Raw genomic sequence first — 24,080 nt, forward strand, 5'->3', positions numbered from 1 at the left:
GTCTGTCTGTCTGTCTGTCTGTCTGTCTGTCTGTCTGTCTGTCTGTCTGTCTGTCTGTCTGTCTGTCTGTCTGTCTGTCTGTCTGTCTGTCTGTCTGTCTGTCTGTCTGTCTGTCTGTCTGTCTGTCTGTCTGTCTGTCTGTCTGTCTGTCTGTCTGTCTGTCTGTCTGTCTGTCTGTCTGTCTGTCTGTCTGTCTGTCTGTCTGTCTGTCTGTCTGTCTGTCTGTCTGTCTGTCTGTCTGTCTGTCTGTCTGTCTGTCTGTCTGTCTGTCTGTCTGTCTGTCTGTCTGTCTGTCTGTCTGTCTGTCTGTCTGTCTGTCTGTCTGTCTGTCTGTCTGTCTGTCTGTCTGTCTGTCTGTCTGTCTGTCTGTCTGTCTGTCTGTCTGTCTGTCTGTCTGTCTGTCTGTCTGTCTGTCTGTCTGTCTGTCTGTCTGTCTGTCTGTCTGTCTGTCTGTCTGTCTGTCTGTCTGTCTGTCTGTCTGTCTGTCTGTCTGTCTGTCTGTCTGTCTGTCTGTCTGTCTGTCTGTCTGTCTGTCTGTCTGTCTGTCTGTCTGTCTGTCTGTCTGTCTGTCTGTCTGTCTGTCTGTCTGTCTGTCTGTCTGTCTGTCTGTCTGTCTTGTCTGTCTGTCTGTCTGTCTGTCTGTCTGTCTGTCTGTCTGTCTGTCTGTCTGTCTGTCTGTCTGTCTGTCTGTCTGTCTGTCTGTCTGTCTGTTTGTCTGTGTGTGTGTCTGTCTGTGGCACCGTAGCTCCCGAACGGGTGAACCGATTTCGATTTAGTTTTTTTTGTTTGAAAGCTGAGTTAGTCGGGAGTGTTCTTAGCCATGTTTCATGAAAATCGGTCCACTATGTCGCGGTCGGGGGTTTTTTCAAAATTTTAATTTTTACTATTATGTTTTGTAAGTTATATACTCGTAAAATAAAATAAAAAGCACTACTAGTATGTTGTACCTACATGTCTCAACCGGGTTAGACAGTAATTCGTTTGTTTTATTGCAGATGAGAATCATTGGGAAAGAAGAAAAGCAGCTTTAAGGACGAGGCGACATGGACAACACAAAGCGAGAAGACGGAGGCAAATCGGTTAGTAAATAGTCGACGATCACGCCATGGCCTGCTTGGACGACGGGCACGCGACGGCGATGCGACGAAATCGAACCTTCGATTTCTGGGTACGTAGCTGGATGGCACAAACGCTCACGAAACGAAACGCTCGTCTATCTCTATCGCTCTTGCGTACTGGCGCGACAGAGCCAGACTACCTTTCGCGGCGTTTCGTTTTCGTTTCGAGTCGCAGAAATGCCATTCGTCTACGGGGCCGTCAGATTTCAAGAACACCAGTGAAAACTTAGCTTTAGACATGAGCCCTGTTCGATCAGTGGGAAATCTAAATGCATTCAACAATACAGAGAAAGTTATTTTACGGTATAAATGGACGCAAAGGAATAATTTCACCTAATCAGAATGTTCATGCACTGGGCAACTTCGACAGGCATTTTCCAATAGAATTTCAATCTTTGAGCGTATATCCTAGGTTTCAAATAAGCTCGGTGTTCACTGTTGGACAATATTGAACTGGGCTCAAGATGAGTTAAACTTCAACAGCACATGCATGCAAGGAACTTTCAGAGTATGCATAATAAGAGGAACTTGCGAATGCAAGTTAACTTACATAGTTGGGGAATCCGGCAGATTTGAACTATTTCACTGAAAAATTAAAATTTTGAAAAACCCCCGACCGCGACCTAGTGGACCAATTTTCATGAAACATGGCTAAGAACACTCCCGACTAACTCAGCTTTCAGACAAAAAAAAAACGAAATCAAAATCGGTTCATCCGTTCGAGAGCTACGATGCCACAGACAGACACACACACAGACAGACAGACAGACAAACAGACAGACAGACAGACAGACAGACATACACACAGACAGACACGTCAAACTTATAACACCCCTTCGTTTTTGCGTCGGGGGTTAAAAAGAGACAAAACAGAATTAATTATTCATTTTATCAACAATCCGATATCACCTAACGATGTCAATGTCAGTCATGATCGCGTGATATGGCATATCGCGGCGGTGCGTTCGTCCCGAAGAGTAAACTAGACCTTATTGGAATTGGTAGGCGAGAGGCTGGCAACCTTTCACTGCAATGTCACAGTTTTGTTTTCTTTCAACCCCTTATTTGCCAAGAGTGGCAATGGAACTTTAGCAGTTTCATGTGCTCTGCCTACCCTTTTATGGGGTACAGGCTTGATTGTATGTATGTATGTATGTATTGGAATTAGTCCAGTTTCCTCACGATGTTTTCCTTCACCGAAAAGTGACTAGCGAATATCAAATGACATTTCGCACATAAATTCCTAAAAACTCATTGGTGCGAGCCGGGGTTCGAACCCGCGACCTCCGGAACGAATGTCGCACGTACGTACCGCTAGGCTACCAGCGCTTCTATCTAAAAACTAACATGTAAAGAAAAGAAATTAACGTTAAACAGAGTGACTATGACTGGTTTTTGTTAAAGTTAGAGTATGTGAGGATCTTTTAAATTTGATTTAAAAAGTATAATGTAGGTACAACGACCGTGTCGCTTTAATACCATTATATATCTTGCTAGCACGAGCTCTCGAGCACCAGCTTTCATTGTCATGCTGCCAAAACTTAGCGCATTTTTCAGCGAACGTAGTTAGGGATGCTGAAACTTTTCGGCTCTAAATTTTACTTTTCAGTTATGAAGAATTTTAATAATTTCATTGAGATTAGGATTTATTCGCAATTCTTTTTTAATACAGATGGTCTTTTACGCACTAGTGCGAGAAGTAGTTCATTATATACCAGGTCGAAACTTCGGAGGGCCATCTGTACTGAAAAACGTCGTACGATACAAGTGCGAAAAAAAGAAGGTACGAAACGAGTGGCGATAAATTGAAACACGACCGAAGGGAGTGTTTTAAATCGACACAAGTGTGTGATGTATATACATACAATCACGCCTGTATCCCATAAAGGGGAGGCAGAGCACATGAACTACTAAGTTTCAGTACCACTCATGGCAAAAAGGGGTTGAAAGAAAACCAAATTGTGACATTGCAGTGACAGGTTGGCAGCCTCTCGCCTACGCCACAATTTAACTCACATCCCACTGTCGACTTCTACGACACCCACGGGAAGAAAGGGGGTGGTGAAATTCTTAACCCGTCGCCACGCGGGGTGTGTAATGTAATTATATTATTTTGTGTATAAAATATTTCTTGTAAGGTTATCGATGTGAGATTACATTTTACGGGTAATATAAAGGAAAGGAAGATTTAATGATTTTCATTTCCTTACTTATATTAATTAATTAATTGTGTAATTTACTTGAATAAAAAAATATACTTTTGTATTTTTTGGTAGGTATTAGCCGTTTTCGATACTAATGCAATTTGTAGTTATGTATCCGTTATCTTGTAGCCGTAAGTCCGTTTTCACATTATCCAATCCAATATCGGATGTCGGTAGGATTTCAATGGAAAAAATCCAAGATGGCGTCTGTAATGTATGGGATGTCGGTCCGACATCCGATATCGGACCGGATAATGTGAAAACTAATGCTAGCGAAGCCGGAATCTAAAAGTCATCCTTCAATAAACAAGTAATCGAAACGACAGGGAAAATCCGTGACATGTATAATAAAAAAAATTACGAATCGAAAAGAAAGTACAATTAATGAAGATGGTACTTTTCCACCACAACCTCGAGCCCTGACTGACAGTGACTGTGGGCAGGACTATAATTAATGTCTGCCCGCACCACAGATGCTATAAAGTGAGATCCGTATCGACCGATTGTCCATTGTCATTCATCTTAATATTTCCATTTCAGCAGTTCTCGAAAAGTTTGTACATAGCCACGTCAGCAAATTTTAATTGATCCTATTTTGTTACCAGGGTGAATCAACTTTTTCTTGCCTGTTATTGCCATGGTTACGGTCCCCTGAGTCACGCTGGTTTAACGCATAATTATGCTACTGAAATTATGCAAGCATGTATGTAGTCCATGTTTGTAGATGGCAAATAAAGGAAAGGGCTTGTTCACATTAGAAAAATGCATGTTGGCATAGTTTAAATAGCATAATTTTGCATAAAACCAGCGTGACTCAGGGGACCGTAACTATGGCAATAACAGGCAAGAAAAAGTTGATTTACCCACCAACATTTAGTGATATAAAACGACTTTCGTAAGATATATACAGGATAATTGTTATAATTAATAAAATATAGATACTAGAGAACCTTAATTACTAAATAAAACTTACTAAAATCTCAATTCATGAAATAAATCATGGTAAAAAAGGAATAAAAAAAACAAATTTAACTTTTTCCTTAATTTTTGTACAAACTTTTCGAGAACTGCTGATTTGTATTTTAACGCCCGACGCAAAAACAACGGGGTGTTATAAGTTTCACGTGTCTGTCTATCTGTCTGTGTGTGTGTCTGTCTGTGGCATCGTAGCTCTCGGACGGATGAACCAATTTAGATTTGTAGGGTAGGCGACCAGGAGGTAAGGTAAGACAAAACGCCAATGTCAACGTGTATATTTATTACAGATAGGTACTTAGGTATAGGTACATCTCATACATAGCAGGTCATTCAAACTGATAGGTACTTCCTATCTACGGAAAACCTTATAGTTGCGGGCAAGGTTGAGTCCCCGCATTCCCTATCCCGGGGCATCCGTTTTATGGGACTGGGACTAGGAATACGGCGAGGGTGGGCGCCGACGTCGATGTTTCTGCTGTTGGTGTTGTCTACGCCGGCTGGCGCCGGGCCGCTTTGTTAGCCAATTTATTTATTATAAATAAATGGCTAACGCGCGAGAGGGGTAAGGTGCGTCCGAACACAATCGTGACGATAGCTACAATCCTGTGATATCATTTGATGCGGCGCGGACGCGGCCTTTTATTCGATTCGTTCGGCTCGCGCAGATCTTCGGGCGCGCTCGGCGGCTCGTTTCTGTGACGCGCTCAAGGTCGCGCGCGGTTGTAATTTGTCTTGTTACAGATTTATTTATTTTTTGCCTGAAAACTAAGTTAGTCGGGAGCGTTCTTAGCCATGTTTCATGAAAATCGGTCTACTATGTCGCGGTCGGGGTTTTTTCCAAAACGGTGCAAACGAGAGCACAAACACCATTCCATGGTACCCGATTGCCGTCACCTAATGGCACTCGCAAAGTACAAAGCCGTACAGCACCATTTAATTCTATATTTAATTACGAATTTATGATGAACGCTAATTACCTAATACATATTTATTTACAACAGTTTAATTAGTTGCCCACGTACAAGTTACCTATTAACGCATACGTTGGTTCCGAGTGAGAAAGCAATTGAAACCGAATGAGAAAAAATATCGTAAGTAAATTTATTTGCTTGCCTTGCGCTGTATCTGGTCTTTTATCTATCTATGACCGTACAAACATTGTGATAGCAATCAATCTATTACTTCCCAATTCTGTTCCAAAAGGTTTTTAGGGTTCCGTAGTCAACTAGGAACCCTTATAGTTTCGTCAAGTCTGTCTGTCCGTCCGTCCGTCCGTCCGTCAGTCCGTCCGTCCGCGGATAATCTCAGTAACCTTCAGCACTAGAAAGCTGAAATTTGGTACCAATATGTATATCAATCACGCCAACAAAGTGCAAAAATAAAAAATGGGAAAAAATGTTTTATTAGGGTACCCCCCCTACATGTAAAGTGGGGGCTGATATTTTTTTTCATTCCAACCCCAACGTGTGATATATTGTTGAATAGGTATTTAAAAATGAATAAGGGTTTACTAAGATCGTTTTATGATAATATTAATATTTTCGGAAATAATCGCTCCTAAAGGAAAAAAAAGTGCGTCCCCCCCCCCTCTAACTTTTGAACCATATGTTTAAAAAATATGAAAAAATCACAAAAGTAGAACTTTATAAAGACTTTCTAGGAAAATTGTTTTGAACTTGATAGGTTCAGTAGTTTTTTGAGAAAAATACGGAAAACTACGGAACCCTACACTGAGCGTGGCCCGACACGCTCTTGGCCGGTTTTTTTTAATTAGAAACGTGCCTTTTTCTGAACATTTCATCCGTCTCGTTGTTCAAGATGAGCAAATTGTTTGAGTTTTCTTCTTTACTTTAAACTTTGTTACGCACACAGTGTTCTTAACTAAATACATCTCAAGTTAATCGTACAAATGTTTTCTGAAATTTTAATTAAGTATAGTACAAACGTACCAAATAGTATTAGCTCATTACGTATTATTAATAACCCGGCAACCTTCAAATCAAGGGTGAACAGGCATCTTCTGGGCGAGCTCACTCCATCGTGGGCTATGTCTTTGCCTCTGGCTAGCCTTTGGCCAAGAGTAAGCACATGTATAAAAACCCCCAACATTGTGTGTGTTTTTTGTAACTATTGTTCTGAAGAACAGTATGAAATTCATACATAGCGTCTAAAATAAATAGCGTCGAAATAAATTGTGACGAGTAAACTTTAAAAACCTTTTCAAAAAAGAAGAAGAAAATTGAGTTCTTATTTTATTATATAATGTTTTTTAATACTACGTCGGTGGCAACCAAGCATACGGTCCGGTGCGGTGGAAAGCGGTTGCCGTAACCTATGGACGCCTGCAACACAAACAGTGTCACATGCGCATACTCTTTTAATAAAAAAATATTTTATAAGCAAACCTTTGTGTGATCACTAGTATTTAGAACTAGTATCTATAAATGAGTTTATCGATATAGGAAGTCCCTAGCTGTCAAGAAGTTTCGCCCCACGGAATCCGATGTCTGGCAGGACACATGAAACTACAAAAAACGAATAGCAATTAAAATAATTGTATTATGTATAGAGGACACAGTTCAGATAAGAAAGCACATCAAATATTTTATATTTTATGTTGTGTAGGTAAATTACATATTTAATGATATTGAGATTCATATTATCTTTTTCTTCTGTGACAATTTGATATGTTTTCTCTGAAGAAGAACGACGTATTATTAAGCAATAATATAATTTATTGAAATTAATTTCCATAGAGTACCTAGTCTGTTCATATTCTTTGATGAATACTTTTGCATGTTAAACTGTATCTTGTTATTTAATGCATGTTAATTATAAGATGTAATGTTTTGAAAAGAAGTTGCCCGCCGAGTTTCTTGCCGGTCCCATAGTGGATACCCCCCACCCAACTGAGGGGGGACTGAAATCTTCTCGAGGCTGAGGCGTAGGGTTAGAGCCGGCGTAGCTTTATTTGACGTTCATATGCGCATTGTAATATGCCTACTTGAAAAATAAATATTTCATTTTCATTTTCATTTTCATTTCATGAAATTGTAAGTTTCAGTGCCAGTGGTGAAATTGTTAACCCCTCACTACACAGGATTAAACATTGAACAAATATCATTTTGAGTATAAGTAATCGAAGGTTCGAGGTAGTCGGTAATTCTGTATCGATCTAATTACAGTACATTCTCCAAATAGGCCATGGACAATTCGTCACGTCCCATCGGACCACTATCAATTAGTTTGGACATGTAGAGTTAACAATTTATCAGGCCCTCTACCGTGAGTGTTTAATATTTTTCCCCTCACTAGCTCGGAAACACGTGTTTTGTCCTTTAATACCAGCTGGTAAAAACGCATTTTATCTACTAGTGGATAAAGTAATTTGACCTTGAATAAAGTCAAATTAACTGCTTTGAAATTGATAAGAGTAGGTGAAGGTAGTAATAAAGATGATTTACCACCTGTGGAACTACTGGAAGCAGTGATAAACGCATTTTTTGCGTTGTAGTTTCCTCGCTATAGTGAGAGGAAAAGTTTTGTGTTACACTCGGGTGCAAATGTATTTTACTTTTCGTGTGTTAAAACTCGCAAGTTCAGGATTCTATTCTCGAACCACTCGCTTCGCTCGTGGTTCAACTATAGAATCCTTTCACTTGCTCGTTTTTCAATTCCACACTCGGCGTTAAAATACAACTTTGCCCCCTTGTATAACAAATAACTAGTAGACTTCTTTACTTGATAGAGTAAAAAAGCTTTGAGTCCTCACTAAGAACGGAAAAAAAATAAAACAATATTTTGTCGTCACTCGTTTCGAACTTCCTACTTTCCGCACTTGTATCGTAATGTACTGTATTAACAATCTGTACTATGGCTACTCCCGCTCCCTACTAAAAGTGCCGCCCACCCCCTCTCGGTTACCTTACAGTTACCGCCTGTCAAAACGCGAACAGTCGTCGACCTGTCATATCTCACTCATACAAGCATGGTACGCGTTCACCTACGTGAGCTTAGAATATGTGCTAGGAACGCGCCTCTTTCTTATATTAAATTTGATCACCAGTGTCGGAGGTGTGCCTCTACCGTGAGTGTTTAATCTTTTAGACTTATTTACTTGATAAATTAAACGTTTTGAGTCCTCACCAAGAACGGAAAATATTTTTAAAACTAATTTGTCGTTACTTGTTTCGAACTTCCTTCTTTCCGCATTTGTATCGTAATGCACTATTTCAATACAGACGGTGTTCTTTTACGCACTAGTGCGCCACTAGTGCGCACAGTGTCTCATTTCTTGTCAGATCGAAAATTCAGAGGGCCATCTGGCCCCGTAGCCAAATGGCATTTCTGCGAGGCGAAACGCCACCGAAACGCCGAAAAATGTAGTCTGGCTCTGTCGCGCCAATACGCAAGAGCGATAGAGATAGATAGCTACGAAAGAGATATTATCGTGAGCATTTCATGAGCGTTTGTGCGTTCGGCTACGTATACTGTTTTGAAACACGTGCGCTTCCTGCTTTCCGCACTTGTATTGTACTCAGTTATGGGAACAAATCAAATTATTTTAACAAATATTCTGATTTGTGTTTTTTATGTAGTCACACTACTATATATAAATTAAAAATCGAAATAAGATGTCATATATTAAAGAAAAATGACGAGCACCACCAGTGGTGAAGGCCGGATTCGAACCGGCGTCTTTTAGCAATCCGGGCCAAACGCCATCTACGCAACTATGGGAACAAATCAAATTATTTTAACAAATATTCTGATTTGTGTTTTTTATGTAGTCACACTACTATATATAAATTAAAAATCGAAATAAGATGTCATATATTAAAGAAAAAATGACGAGCACCACCAGTGGTGAAGGCCGGATTCGAACCGGCGTCTTTTAGCAATCCGGGCCAAACGCCATCACCCCTAGGCCACCTCGCCACAGCGGAAGCCGTCGAAATTTCTCTTCTATATGTCATCTTTGTAAGACTAGGCGTCTTTGACCAACTCTAAGGGCAAGCAGTAGGTGCTTGCACCTCCTATACGAAACCTTTACAGGTTTGCGATATAGCTAGAGAGACTGGTGCTGCCATCTATACGCAACTATGGGAACAAATCAAATTATTTTAACAAATATTCTGATTTGTGTTTTTTTTATGTAGTCACACTACTATATATAAATTAAAAATCGAAATAAGATGTCATATATTAAAGAAAAAATGACGAGCACCACCAGTGGTGAAGGCCGGATTCGAACCGGCGTCTTTTAGCAATCCGGGCCAAACGCCATCACCCCTAGGCCACCTCGCCACAGCGGAAGCCGTCGAAATTTCTCTTCTATATGTCATCGTAGGTTTCGTATAGGAGGTGCAAGCACCTACTGCTTGCCCTTAGAGTTGGTCAAAGACGCCTAGTCTTACAAAGATGACATATAGAAGAGAAATTTCGACGGCTTCCGCTGTGGCGAGGTGGCCTAGGGGTGATGGCGTTTGGCCCGGATTGCTAAAAGACGCCGGTTCGAATCCGGCCTTCACCACTGGTGGTGCTCGTCATTTTTTCTTTAATATATGACATCTTATTTCGATTTTTAATTTATATATAGTAGTGTGACTACATAAAAAACACAAATCAGAATATTTGTTAAAATAATTTGAAAAATAATTTGATTTGTTCCCATAGCAAACCGGTTCGAATCCGGCCTTCACCACTGGTGGTGCTCGTCATTTTTTCTTTAATATATGACATCTTATTTCGATTTTTGTATTGTACTATTAAAGTCGCTTAGGTACATTACCTTAGTTTAAAATCATTAAAAACGTAGGTACTTGTTCGGCTCCATCCTATTTGGAGAGAAGCATATTTACATGTAGATATGACGTTCGAGTTCGTTACTTTTTTTAGTATTCCCGTAAAACAACATGGTAACAATTCGGTTAACTCGGTTCCCGGGGGAAATCTAATTCAATTTCATGAATGGAAAACCTTTACGCAAATTAACGCCTTTTCGGTTTTCCCGGGGTACCAAAAGTTAAATTAACTGATTACATGTTTTTTATACCTACCTACCTATCTTCTGAGTTTTACCAGGGGCGGCTCACTCCGCGATCCTTTCACCGCGCTACAAGTACATGCCGGCGGCCGCGAGTTCGCGGCCCATTCACTGGCGACGACCTTCGCGCGGCGCAATAGAATTCAATGTCGTCTGCACGCGTGCGGTCCGTTTGTTAATGTAGGTAAGAAATTAGAATGGCGGCGTTTTGTGAACATCAAAGGATCTGTACTTGTACTATTATATATTCTGTGGTTTTACGTAGTAACTTATTAGTATTTGTTAAATAAAGCGTAGGAAATTGTCGTTTTCCGGGCAAGTGAAGGATCTGTTACGTTAATAACTTATTAATAATCTTTGCTATACTCACAAAATAATCAAATAAGATTTAGTTCTTACACCTCGGATATCTCTATATGAAAGGCGCGCATTCCTAGCACACAGTTTAAGCTCGCGTAAGTGAACGCGCGCTATGCTTGTATAAGTGAAATATGACAGGTCGACTGTTCGCGTTTTTGACCGGCGGTAACTGTGACGTAACCGAGAGGGGATGGGCAACATTTTCAGCGGGAAGTGGGAGTCGCCATACTGTACGATAGTACTCTTTATTATACTGTGGTAATGTAGTAGGCACAAAACCTGTAATTTAAATCGAGTCTTGTGCTCGGCCAATGCTACTTTTTTTGGTAGCTATATCATTCTTATACTTGAACCTATTTCGAAAGCTGTGCTGAAGAGATTGTGAACTTTCACTTTGTTAAAGTTCCAAACGACGCCGTTTAAGAAATTAAATTGTACAAGAGACTCGCCTGATGTTTGTTGACGAAATAAAAAGGCCTTCATTTTTATAATTTTCACTTCAAAGTAGTTCGAAAGTTAAGCCAGTCAATTAAGTATTCACATTCTTAACGGTCGACGAAAAACTTATAAAAACTTCTCCTAGCAAATCACACAGCTTGCGTTTTATTGGTCAAAAAAAAAAACAATGTGCATAGCTGTGATTGATTTATATCTAACTAGCTTTTGCCCGCGGCTTCGCTCGCGTTAGAAAGAGACAAAAAGTAGCCTATGTCACTCTCCATCCCTTCAACTATCTCCATTTAAAAAAATCACGACAATTTGTCGCTCCGTTTTGCCGCGAAGGACGGACAAGGAAACAGACACACACACTTTCCTATTTACAATATTAGTATGGATTTTATCAAAACAAATTAAATGTTAGCAGGAGGAAAACAAACGCTACGTTCATATAAAAAACCGACTTCGTTTTCGTTTCAGTTTCATCTAAAATGTTTGTTTCTCTCACCACTTTCTACTTTATCTTGTAGTTTGTATATTAATGGCACTTTATGAAGGGAGTTAAGACCTCTAAAACTGGGTTAATTGTTGCCGGTTTCCATTTACACAATGTAGTTGCGAATGATAATATTGTTGTCTAGTTACTTGGGCATTTTCGCGAAAAAAGATTCAAAACCTTTTTTTTTTTTTAAATAGGTAAATTTAATGTTTTTCCTACCAGAATCACGAGCCCTTACGTTCATCCTACTAGTTAAAGAAAAACGTCCCAAACTTAATTTTTCCACTTTGTTACCATTTTTCAAACACTTTGTACAGCGGTTACAAAGTGGAAAGTATACAAAATAATAGAAAATTTTGGGACCATTTTCTTGTCTCCTGTTTTTTGCCGTGGATCGAAAGGGCTCGTGATTCTGAGTAGGAAAAACATAAAAACATAAAAAATATTTTTGGTGATTGTTCTCGCGAAAATGCCCACTTGCTTTTAATCAATCGTCTTGTCTTGTCACCAACTCTTCACTGTATATTTTGCTGAAGTGGGCCAATAAAGAGTATTTTATGTACAGTCAACCAATTGGAACCCTAGGCCACTCTAGAACCATGTCAAAATGACAAGCAGTAAGAGATTTCTTACAATCTGATTTATAACGTCACTTTGACATAGTTCTACAGTGGCCTAGGGTTCCAATTGGTTGACTGTATCTATTCGCACGGGCACATTACACTTGCATGGCTTGTGGTCGCGTTTGCTGCTCCCGTATTGGCTTACACGGCCATGGAAAACGCTGCCGTTCTACTACTTATGATGATGATGTATCTATGTGACTTCAAGTGTGAAAATGACTCTGAAATTTCCAGAACACGAGAATATTTTCTAGCCAGCCGTCATAGTCAAGGTGACAATCACTTGTACTGTGGCAACGAAACACGTTGTTGTGTCTCTCTATCGCTTCTCTTTGGCGCGGCTACGTACCTATCGTAGACGTTTAGCACGTTGGCTACGCCCCCAGGTCGCACGGAAACCAGCTGTGCTCGCGATTGCTGACAACTTAAGACAATTTTTAACACATTCACTACCAGATAAAAACCGGCCAAGAGCGTGTTGGGCTACGCTCAGTGTAGAGTTCCGTAGTTTCAATTTCGTTTCGTTTTCAAAAACTGTTCAACCTATCAAGTTCAAAATAATTTTCCTAGAAAGTCTTTACTTATAATTCTTATAAAGTTCTACGTTTGCGATTTTTTTCTTCGTATTTTTTAAACTTATGATTTAAATAAAAAGTAAGAGGAGTATCCCCACGTTTTTTTTTTTAACTTTTGGAACAATTCATTCCGAAAATATTTACAATATCAAAAAATTATTTACGTAAACCCGTATTCATTTTTAAATACCTATCCGACAATATATCAAACGTTAAGGTTGAAATGAAAAAAAAAATCACACCCCACTTTCCGTGTAGGGGGTACCCTAATAAAAAATGTTATAATACATATTGGTACTAAATTTCAGCTTTCTAGTGCTAACGGTCACTTAGATTATCCTAGTTGACTACGGAACCCTAAAAATGGTGCATTACTTGCATGGCCACAACCCATAGGGTTGCCAACCGTACTATATAATATAGTACTGTACTATATTTTGGCCCAGCGTACTATATTCTATATGAAGCATATATAGTACGCAAAAGTACTATATTTTTGGGGTCCATGCCAAATTGGCAATTGGCGAATTTACACTAGGGTCAAACCGCCAGGAGCGGCGTTTTGAATTTTTGATAATGAAAAAAATTTCGCGCTCGCTCCGCTCTTATACATATTTAACCTTCACTGTACATTTCATTACTTCGTTCTATCCTGCAAATATTGCAGTTACGTATAAAGCCACTGTGGTTGGCAAACATTTGTATTTTTTCCATGATATATTAAAAAACGACATTTCTTAAGGGGATTCTCTATCCGATGAGCTTCGATTTGAATCCATTGCTATTATGAATATTACGATAGTTTCTGAAGCATATCATATTAACAGAATCGTCTTTAAACAAACTAGCATGCCATAATTAGGTACCTACTTCACAGCTCATTGATTCTGTGATATTTAGCATCAAAGTTGAACTATTTTAGGACCGAAACTGGTTCTTTGGTCAAAATTTTTGCCTTAATTAGTTTAAAATTAAAATCGCTTTTGCATTTTTATAAAAGTCTAGATTTCATTGAAGTAAAAATGTTTTTAAAACAATATCAAATTTAATATTGTCTTCGGTTACCGCGATAGTTACTCATGAAATAAAACTATGGAAACGGATTAAATCGCGTATAATGAATTTAAAATACATCCCGACGTTTCGAACTCTTTACAGCGTCACCCGTTGACCACGAACGCTGTAAAGAGTTCGAAACGTCGGGATGTATTTTAAATTCATTATACGCGATTTAATCCGTTTCCATAGTTTTATTTCATGAATATCAAATTTCATAAAAAATATAAGTACTTATAATATGGGTATTTTTTTATATGGGTCTTGTAAAAAAAGTAAGTAGGTAACTATTGAAATTAAGAATATTAAATAAAACTATGGAAACGGATTAAATCGCATCATAGTTTTATTTCATGAGTAACTATCGCGGTAACCGAAGACAATATTAAGAATATTAATTAATAGGTACGTAAGTAAAAATTGCACACCTGTCAATACATTTAGAAAGTGATAGAAGACTCAATCTAAACATATAAAAGAAGAAGCTGACTGACTGACTGACATATCAACGCACAGCCGAAACCGCTGGTCCTAGAGATTTCAAAGGGCCTGGCCGGACTGCCATGGTAAAATCGCCCCTGGCTAAATATGAAATATTGATATGCAGGATTATTCGTATTGTTACTACATGTACTACTACTGAATATTATGCCTCAAACTATTTCCGTTTATGAAAAAAATTAAAAAAAGAAATTTTGTTTTTTTTTTTTCTTTAAAACCGCGTATCCGATTAACTTGTTCTTTGGATATTTTATAGATATATTGGGGATACATCAATTAAAAAAATGAACTTCCTGACTTTTTGTTAAGTACATTTTTTTTTAAATTGATGTTTAAATTTTTTTTTTTTTTACCACATACGAGTTAGCGACACCTACTATATTTTCATATAATAATCGCGATTTTATACTCTATTACATATATTTTTATCAAAAATATTAGTTTGGATCAACAATGTCAAAATAAGTTATTTATGTATTATTACCCTTTAGTACTTAGTACGTTGCTCCTGGAAAGTGATGTATGAAAATTTTGGCATAATTAATGGAAGATTTTTTTTTTAATTAGGATATGTAAATTATAGGCCGAAGTTATTTTTCATCAACCCTCCCCACCCCTCCCCCCTCTGCGTCACCCATCTACCCCCCCTTAAAGAGCCGAAAATGCGATTTTTCTCGATTTCTGACAAAACCGATTAACATACAGAAAAAGCGTGTAGGAACGAAGTAATCCTTAATAAATTTACTACAAATCTCTCATAAACACTTTAGTGCTAGCACTTATAGTTTTCGCGCAATCCGTCACGAAAGTTGCTCCTTTCTTCAATTTTCTTTAATGAATGAAAAGTTTTCTCCTTAAATGTTTACGAAATCGTCGGTTTGATAGTACTAAAATATTATAAACTCAAGAATTAATTTCAGGGGAAAAAATCACTACCATGGGCGGGACTTGAACTCACGGCCTCTAGATTGATAGATATGATAGATAAATAACGCTAGGGGTACCATTGATTCATATAGTAGAAAGCTGAAAGATTCGCTAACTAGAGATGAGCTTTTGGTGGCTCAGTTGGTAGAGCCCTCGAGTTTCTATTCAGAAGCCGTGAGTTCAAGTCCCATCCATGGTAGTGATTTATCCCCTTAGTTTACAATATTTTAGTCGTATCAAACAAATTTCGACGATTTCGTAAGCATTTTGGGAGAACACTTTAATATTCTTTAAAGAAAATTGCAGCAAGGACCAACTTTCGTGACGGATCACGCGAAAACTATAAGAGCTAGCACTAAAGTGTTAATGAGAGATTTGTAGTAAATTTATTAAGGATTATTTTGTTGCTACACGTTTTTTCTGTATCTTTAACGGTTTTGTCAATAATTTAGAAAAACCGCATTTTGGGCTCTTTAAGGGAGGGTAAAGGGGTGACGCAGAGGGGGGAGGGGTAGGGAGGGTTGATGAAAAATAACTTCGGCCTATAATGTACATATCCCAATTAAAAAAAATCCTTCATTAATTATGCCAAAATTTTCATACATCACTTTCCAGGAGCAACGTACTAAGTACTAAAGGGTAATAATACATAAATAACTTATTTTGACATTGTTGATCCAAACTAATATTTTTGATAAAAATATATGTAATAGAGTATAAAATCGCGATTATTATATGAAAATATAGTAGGTGTCGCTAACTCGTATGTGGTAAAAATTTTTTATTTAAAACATAAATAAAAAAAAAAATGTGCTTAACAAAAAGTCAGGAAGTTCATTCTTTTTTAATTGATGTATCCCTAATATATCTATAAAATATCCAAAGAACAAGTCAATCGGATACGCGGTTTTAAAGAAAAAAATAAAAAACAAAATTTCTTTTTTTTAATTTTTTTCATAAACGGAAATAGTTTGAGGCATAATATTCAGTAGTAGTACATGTAGTAATAATACGAATAATCCTGCATATCAATATTTCATATTTAGCCAGGGGCGATTTTACCATGGCAGTCCGGCCAGGCCCTTTGGCACGTAGGTTCCCTATATAGTGTAGAGGAGCACTAAGAAAGGATTTTCCAAAATTCACCTCCTAAGGGGGTTAAATGGGGGTTCAAAGTTTGTATGGGGAAACAAGATTAGTTTGACTAATTTATTCGAAACTTCACAGGAAGATTCCTTAAGACATATGACTGAATACGTGTTTCAGGTTTTTTGAAAATTTAACCCCTAAAAGGGTGAAAAGGGGGTGATAAAGTCAAAAAATCAATATGGGTATCGTTTTTATGGTTTATCGGGTCGCTGATCACGATAAATACAACGTTTTTAAAATCTAACGAGGCGGAAGTGAAATACCTTCTCCCCTGTTGTGGTGCAATGGGGTTTAAATATCAAAAAAATATAAAAAAAAAGAAGATATTGACTGACTGACTGACATATCAACGCACAGCCGAAACCGCTGGTCCTAGAGATGTCAAATTTGTCAAGTAGGTTCCTTTTATAGTGTAGAGGAGCACTAAGAAAGAATTTTCCAAAATTCACTTCCTAAGGGGGTCAAATGGGGGTTCAAAGTTTGTATGGGGAAACAAGATTAGTTTGACTATTTTATTCGAAACTTCACAGGAAGATTCCTTAAGACATATGACTGACTACGTGTTTCAGGTTTTTTGAAAATTTAACCCCTAAAAGGGTGAAAAGGGGGTGATAAAGTCAAAAAATCAATATGGGTATCGTTTTTATGGTTTATCGGGTCGCTGATCACGATAAACACAACGTTTTTAAAATCTAACGAGGCGGAAGTGAAATACCTTCTCCCCTGTTGTGGTGCAATGGGGTTTAAATATATAAAAGAAGATATTGACTGACTGATTGACATATCAACACACAGCCGAAACTGTTGGTCCTAGAGATTTCAAATTTGGCACATAATAGGTTCCTTATATGGCGTAGAGGAGCACTAAGAAAGGATTTTTCAAAATTCTTCTCTTAAAAGGGTGAAATGGGGGTTCAAAGTTTGTATGGGGAAACAAGATTAGTTTGACTATTTTATTCGAAACTTCACAGGAGGATTCCTAAAGAAATTTGACCCCTAAAGGGGTGCAAGGGGGTAAAGTCAAAAGCACAATATGGGTATCGTTTTTATGGTTTATCGGGTCGCTGATCACGATAAATACAACGATTTTAAAATTTAATGAGGTAGAAAAGAAATTTTCTCCCCTGTTGTTGTGCAATGGGGTTAAAATACCCAAAATAGCCAAAAGTATAGCTTTAGTTTTTATCTTTACTTCTGGTTCAAGAGATTTCAAATTAACACGGAAGTTCCTTAGAGGAGCACTAAGAAAGGATTTTTTAAAGTTCACCTCCTAGCATGATAATTTGACAGGGGCAAGGACAGGGACAGGGCCAGGGATAGGGACAGGGACAGGGACAGGAACGGGATAGGGTTAGGGACAGGGATAGGGACAGGGACAGGGACAGGGACAGGGACAGGGACAGGGACAGGGGCAGGGACAGGGACGGGGACGGACGGGGACGGGGACGGGGACGGGGACAAAGATAGAGATAAGAATAGGGATTGGGGTCGGAATAATCGGTCGGCAATCGATATCAAGGCAGTGTAAAATGCAGGTGGCTCAGTGGGAAGGTATTAGTAAGTAGGCATCGGCGAGTATAGTTTATTTTTTACATAATTGTAACAGTGTTTGACGGTGTATGATTAGTACCAATAAATGTATCTATCTATCTATCCTGCATCCGTAATAACTATTACATTCAATGTGCTGTAAGGAGATCGTTGCTTGCTTGCCGTGCTGTAAGAAGATCGTTGCTTGCTTGCCTTTTATATGTTTACGTTTGCAATAAGTATAAGCAAAATGGAAAAAATTGTAAGCGATAATGCAAGGAAGTACTTTCTACCCTACCGACCATAGCGTCGAGATACTGGCTATGTGGGTTGTATGAAGTTTCCCCAGTATAAATATTTAAATAGGTAAAATACATACATATTCGTACCTACGCTGTGGTCGCTTTGTAACAATTCTACAATCATTGCAAGAATTTATTTTAAAGCAATAGTAATATGTGTAAGGTACAGTCAGCCAAACCCGGACCGTATAGCAAATAGATCAGTTACAATGGCCCTCCAGTCGAGAATGGCCCCGCTTTACCTTAATCGAAATAATCGCGGACATCTGTACCTACAAAGAAACCTAAGGATCCAAATGAAAATCTTATTTTTTGTAAACGTTTCAATAAGAATACTTTTATTACGCGGGCGAAGCCGCGGGTAAAAGCTAGTATTGCATATTTTTCGAAATACGCCATATATATTGTTGGTGTTCAATAAAACATTTGGTACATTACATACAATAAATAAACTAGTTATATATTACGCTAAGTAAAACATTCGACAACATGAAAGTTTGCTTTTTTAAAAAAGGTCAAATGTTAAGTTGGTAAATGTGAGCTTGGCAAATAAAACAATAACTTGGGAAATGAACATTCGGCGGAATAAAATTGCGCGAAACGTGAGCTGGGAAGTGATATTCGGCCATACAACTTTCGACGATACTTAAATAAGAGAACCAATGCAACACAAAACTTGTCAAAAATTGATGAAAACCGAATGGAGCCCCTTAGCGTGGACAGAAAGAACGATCTCTACGACTTGGTTATCGATTATGTGTACCGTACTATATTTTATTTCGGTGTACTATATTTTTTAGATGGAATTTTCTAAAATACTATATTTCCCTAAAAAAAAGTTGGCAACCCTAACAACCCACCCAGTAGCTTATCCGGCATCTGAGCAAATAAGTTCACAAGTGCCAAGTTGCCAACCAGTTTAGTGCGAGTAAATAAATTGGTGTTTTGTTAGTCGTTCAAAAAATCAACACAATATGTTTACTAGAGATAACAAATTGTTACTGACATTTTCTATCTGCTGCTACGAAAAAGTACGCCTATTAAACAATGATTTTTCATAAACTCTACAAGCTGAATTTATTTCAAAAATTGAAAAGCTTTTCAAACATTTCACCTTATTTTTTCGTGATTAAACAAAATGTATTACAGCGAACGTGTACCATGTTAATAAATATATTTTTAATTTTATATTTTTTATCAAAATATTCCTAAATTATACTAGTTACCAAAATAAACGTAGTAAATTCTGGCACGTTATTGCAAGGCCCAAAAAACCTCCATTTTCGTGGATAGCCCTCGGCAAAAACCGGTTCGGCACGACGGCACGAGCTGCAGGGTCGTTAAGTTCAACCTTCGCTGAATAAGATACGTTTAGCAAGTCGTAATGGTGGCTCGGGCCAAAGGATGGTTGTACCAAAATTAGTACATAAGGTACAGCGGGCAAATATCAACCGGGGGGCAAATATAACTCGTCAATTTTCCGTGTTTTACAATGTTTTCTATATTAAATAGAGTGTCCGTCTTTCACGGCAAAACGGAGCGACGACTTGACGTGATTTTTTAATTGCAGATAGTTGAAGGGATGGAGAGTGACATAGGCTACTTTTTGTCTCTTTCTAACGCGAGCGAAGCCGCGGGCAAAAGCTAGTATAATATGAATGCAACGAGGCGTACATGAATGGACAAGTACCAGTAAAATACTCATCAATGCAAATAATGAATAGCATCTTTTATACCTACTCATCATCATCATCATCCTCCTTGCGTTATCCCGGCACACGCCAAGGCTCATGGGAGCCTGGGGTCCCCTTTCACAACAACTCCCAAGACAACTAATCCCAAGATTTTGGCATAGTCACTAGTTTTACGAAAGCGACTGCCATCTGACCTTCCAACCGGAAGGGTAACTAGACCTTATTGGAGTTAGTCCGGTTTCCTCACGATGTTTTCCTTCACCGAAAAGCGAATTTATACTATATCATGTAAAAGTGTTTGCTATTATTGACCGTTTTGTAACACTTATTACATCAGGGAGTATGGATTTAGGTCTTAGGTACAAAGAAAGGCAATACGTTCGTTTTACATCGAGCAAAAATGCCTGTAAATAAACTAGTTACATTGCGATCAATGGCTGAAACTACCGCGCTATATGAATATTTTACTCAAATCAGCACGGGAAGCATGGTCGCGCGATAGACGATAAAATATCAGGCCGTCCCTATCGCACTTACAAATAGTGCGATAGGGACGGCCTGCTATTTTATCATCTATCGCGCGACCATGCTTCCCGTGCAGTTAAACAAACCGCTTTGAAGTTGTTGCACTGTAGTTTTTAGGCCAGTGCAATCGATCGGTAAAATCAATAAATGCAAATTGTAGAAACACCTTGTAGAGAAATTGTAGGGTCTTCAGATGTAAAATCTGTTTTCTAAAATGTTTGTCTTGATTTTTTACACACTAGTATTACACAAAAATTCACCAACTACATATTACTTAAGTAATATAATAAATAAAGTTAATATACTAACTTTTATTAGTTTAAGTTTTTTTGGTCATTTTAAATAGATATATAAATTCTGTAAAAAAAGGCTTGATATGATGTTACAAATAATAATCACGTTAGAGGTTCAAGAAGCTTAACTTTAAGTAATACAGGTATACCTGGTCTACTTTTCGTGGTATAATATACATGTAAATATCAGCACCTTGCTTAGTGCGTTTTCACATTATCCGATCCGATATCGGATGTCGAACCGATATCCCATACATTACATGAGCCATCTTGGATTTTTTCCATTGAAATCCTTCCGACGTCCGATATCGGATCGGATAATATGAAAACGGACTTACGTCACTTTAATTCTAGAGCTAAAAACAACTCATCCAAAACTGATCCCCGAATTTAGGAATGTCATTCGCCAACAGACAACATACAGTAATTACAGTATGCAACAGATAGCAGGGCTAGCACGTGACTAGCCCGATTATGTCGCCGCGAGATAGACTACCCGTCAGCAGCGGCTGGTCCATACAAGCCGATTCCCACCGGCTTGCCTAAAATTAGTTACTAGTAAAGTACCTAATGTTGAACATAGATTTCCTTTTGCTTTGATGTTGCCTAGCAGAAATTTTCACCAGCCGCCACTGCTACCCGTTCTTATGTCAGTAAGGCCCACTTGCACCAACCACTTAACTCAGGGTTAGCTGGCTGTCATCTGTCAAATTCCTGTCATGTATAAAATGGTGGGTTAACCCTCCATCTTCGTTGGTGCAAGTGGCCCTCATACAATTAGAAAAAGACGAATGTGCAGTATGAGTCTGAATTTCAAAGATTATTCGCATTAAAATGTTGCAGATAATGTACTACTGGCGGCGGTTATTTTATATGTAGTCTGATTTATCAGTTTTTATTCCGTGTACTGAAACTGCAAAAAGCTTTAGGTACAATCATGTAATCCATACTAACCCAAACTAATATTATAAATGGGAAAGTGTGTGTGTCTGTTTGCTTGTCCGTCTTTCACGGCAAAACGGAGCGACGAATTGGCATGTTTTTTTTAAGTGGAGATAGTTGAAGGGATGGAGAGTGACATAGGCTACTTTTTGTTATTACTTTCAACGCATGTAAGCCGCGGGCAAAGCTAGTATTATAAATGGGAAAGTGTGTGTCTGTTTGTTTGTCCGTCTTTCACGGCAAAACGGAGCGACGAATTGGCGTGAATTTTTAAGGTGAGATAGTTGAAGGGATGGAGAGTGACATATGCTACTTTATGTCTCTTTCTAACGCGAGCGAAGCCGCGGGAAAAAGCTAGTTACCTATACATGAGAAAATTGTACATTTAGGCACTAAGACTGAGCAAACACAATTTAGTAGCGAGTTCAAATTTAAAATATGCTCTTATGCAACCAAGGATGCTGGCGGCGTTTCCGCGCTGTATCGTAATGCTGCATGATACCTACCGAGGAAGTTGCCAGATTTTCTGTAGTCTGTTACCCTTTCACGGCCTATAATCCGCCCTGCAATAGATTCAATGTAGATTCACAAAATTATAAATATTGATCAAAAACCAATAAACAAGACATCTCTCTAAAAATCTATCAATAAATTCCAAAAGCTCGTAGGAACCATATTAGTATAATAGAACCATATTGATTTTACTGTTTAGAGCTTGAATGATTTAGTTATTGCCGCCGGCCTGACAGCGACAGGTGTCGAACGGACAAACGTGTCATTAGGCTAATTACTCGAATGGATATTTGTAATTAATACAATAGACGATATAATATAACAATAAAGCCGTACCGTCGGTGTTCGTGCAAACGACTTTTTATTTATTTTTTTATTTATTTTGTTTATTAAGTCACGTCGTGGCAGCGGACAAGCGGACATGCAGCACGGGAAGCATGGTCGCGCGATAGACGATAAAATATCAGGCTGTCCCTATCGCACTTACAAATAGTGCGATAGGGACGGCCTGCTATTTTATCGTCTATCGCGCGACCATGCTTCCCGTGCTGGAGAACAATCTCACACCTCAGGCTGCCAAAGACCGGGCAAAGTAGAGAATATTGAGCAGGAAAGCGGACCCTGGCGCTAGGCCGGGAAAACGCTAGGTTAAAGAAGAAAATTAAGTTAGGTATCGAATATAACTAGTCAGTAAAAACCAGGAAAACTGTACTACCTTCTTTATGTTTTGGATGCTAGTACAAGCATCATAGTGGGCTTTGACCGCTCAACATCAGAAATTGTCAAGACAAATGCAATATTGATTCGTCAACATCAGAAATTCAAACTCCGACGGACCAGCGGGCGGATTTTTGAGTCTCACGCGTTCGAATTCAGAAAATTGTCACGGTGGCAAGTCACCGTTTTGAACCGGTATTTTAGTGACAAAATCCCGTATGCGAGATTCAAAAATCGCCTTCCGGGAGACTTTTTTATTGGTATCGGAGCGGCTTTTTGATTATCTCTATGTTTAAAATAATTTGATTTTAAAAGAACTTTGGAAAAGAAGTTGCGTAATAACTACGTTAATTTCTATTTCAGAAATTTTCATTAATATGACATACCTACCGATAACAGAGACAATATATCGTGTTTTATTTTACCGCTGAGATTTGAAGAGCTGTCAAAAAAAGTTGTCTGTTTCGTACCTATACATAAATACATAAAAGACGCTGTAAATATGTATTATATAACCTCTAATTGGAACATGGTATAAAATAAATAGAAATTTATTTATGTACCAAAAGAGTCACACACACTTTGCAACAAAGTGGTTTGCATTTTCTATTCAACCTTATACGAAATTCAGAAACACAACATTAAATTACCAAAATGCAAACACCAAATTAAGGTTCTAATTAATATAAAATCCAAGCGTTTCCGAGCATATTAACGAGTTTATATTGTTACAAATCAACCCCTTCCCCTGATACAGTTTAGTACTTTGCCGTAGATTACATCAATCATAGTAGTAGTAGATTACGTCAGTCATAGACTAGAAATGAAAAGCCGAAAAGGCTGGCAATTTATTTATTACCTTACTTTGGCGTTATTTTTTTTAAAATTATTTAAAAAAAGCACACACAGTTACATGGTACCTCAAATTAATTATTCGCCAAACTGTGAGACAGTTTGTTGGCGTAGCGCTCAATTAAACTTCAAACTACATTAGATTAGGTACTTTACACTAAGATTAAGATAACAATATTGAAGTAGGTATAATTATAGCAATTCGCCGTGTGCCTGCTATACGGTCACAATTCAAAAA

At 38.2% G+C, this 24,080-nt stretch overlaps 1 protein-coding gene across 1 annotated transcript in view; it reads left to right on the forward strand.

The window, feature by feature from the left end:
• The first annotated feature begins 1,105 nt into the window (after positions 1 to 1,105).
• LOC125230415 overlaps positions 1,106 to 24,080 on the forward strand; it is a 42,861-nt gene continuing 19,886 nt past the window's right edge. The window contains exon 1 of the mRNA XM_048135553.1: positions 1,106 to 1,168. Within this exon, the coding sequence (XP_047991510.1) occupies positions 1,106 to 1,168 (63 nt within the window). The remainder of the gene's footprint in view (positions 1,169 to 24,080) is intronic.

Source organism: Leguminivora glycinivorella, chromosome 10 (genome assembly GCF_023078275.1).
Source record: "Leguminivora glycinivorella isolate SPB_JAAS2020 chromosome 10, LegGlyc_1.1, whole genome shotgun sequence".
Taxonomy (NCBI): Eukaryota; Metazoa; Arthropoda; class Insecta; order Lepidoptera; family Tortricidae; genus Leguminivora; species Leguminivora glycinivorella.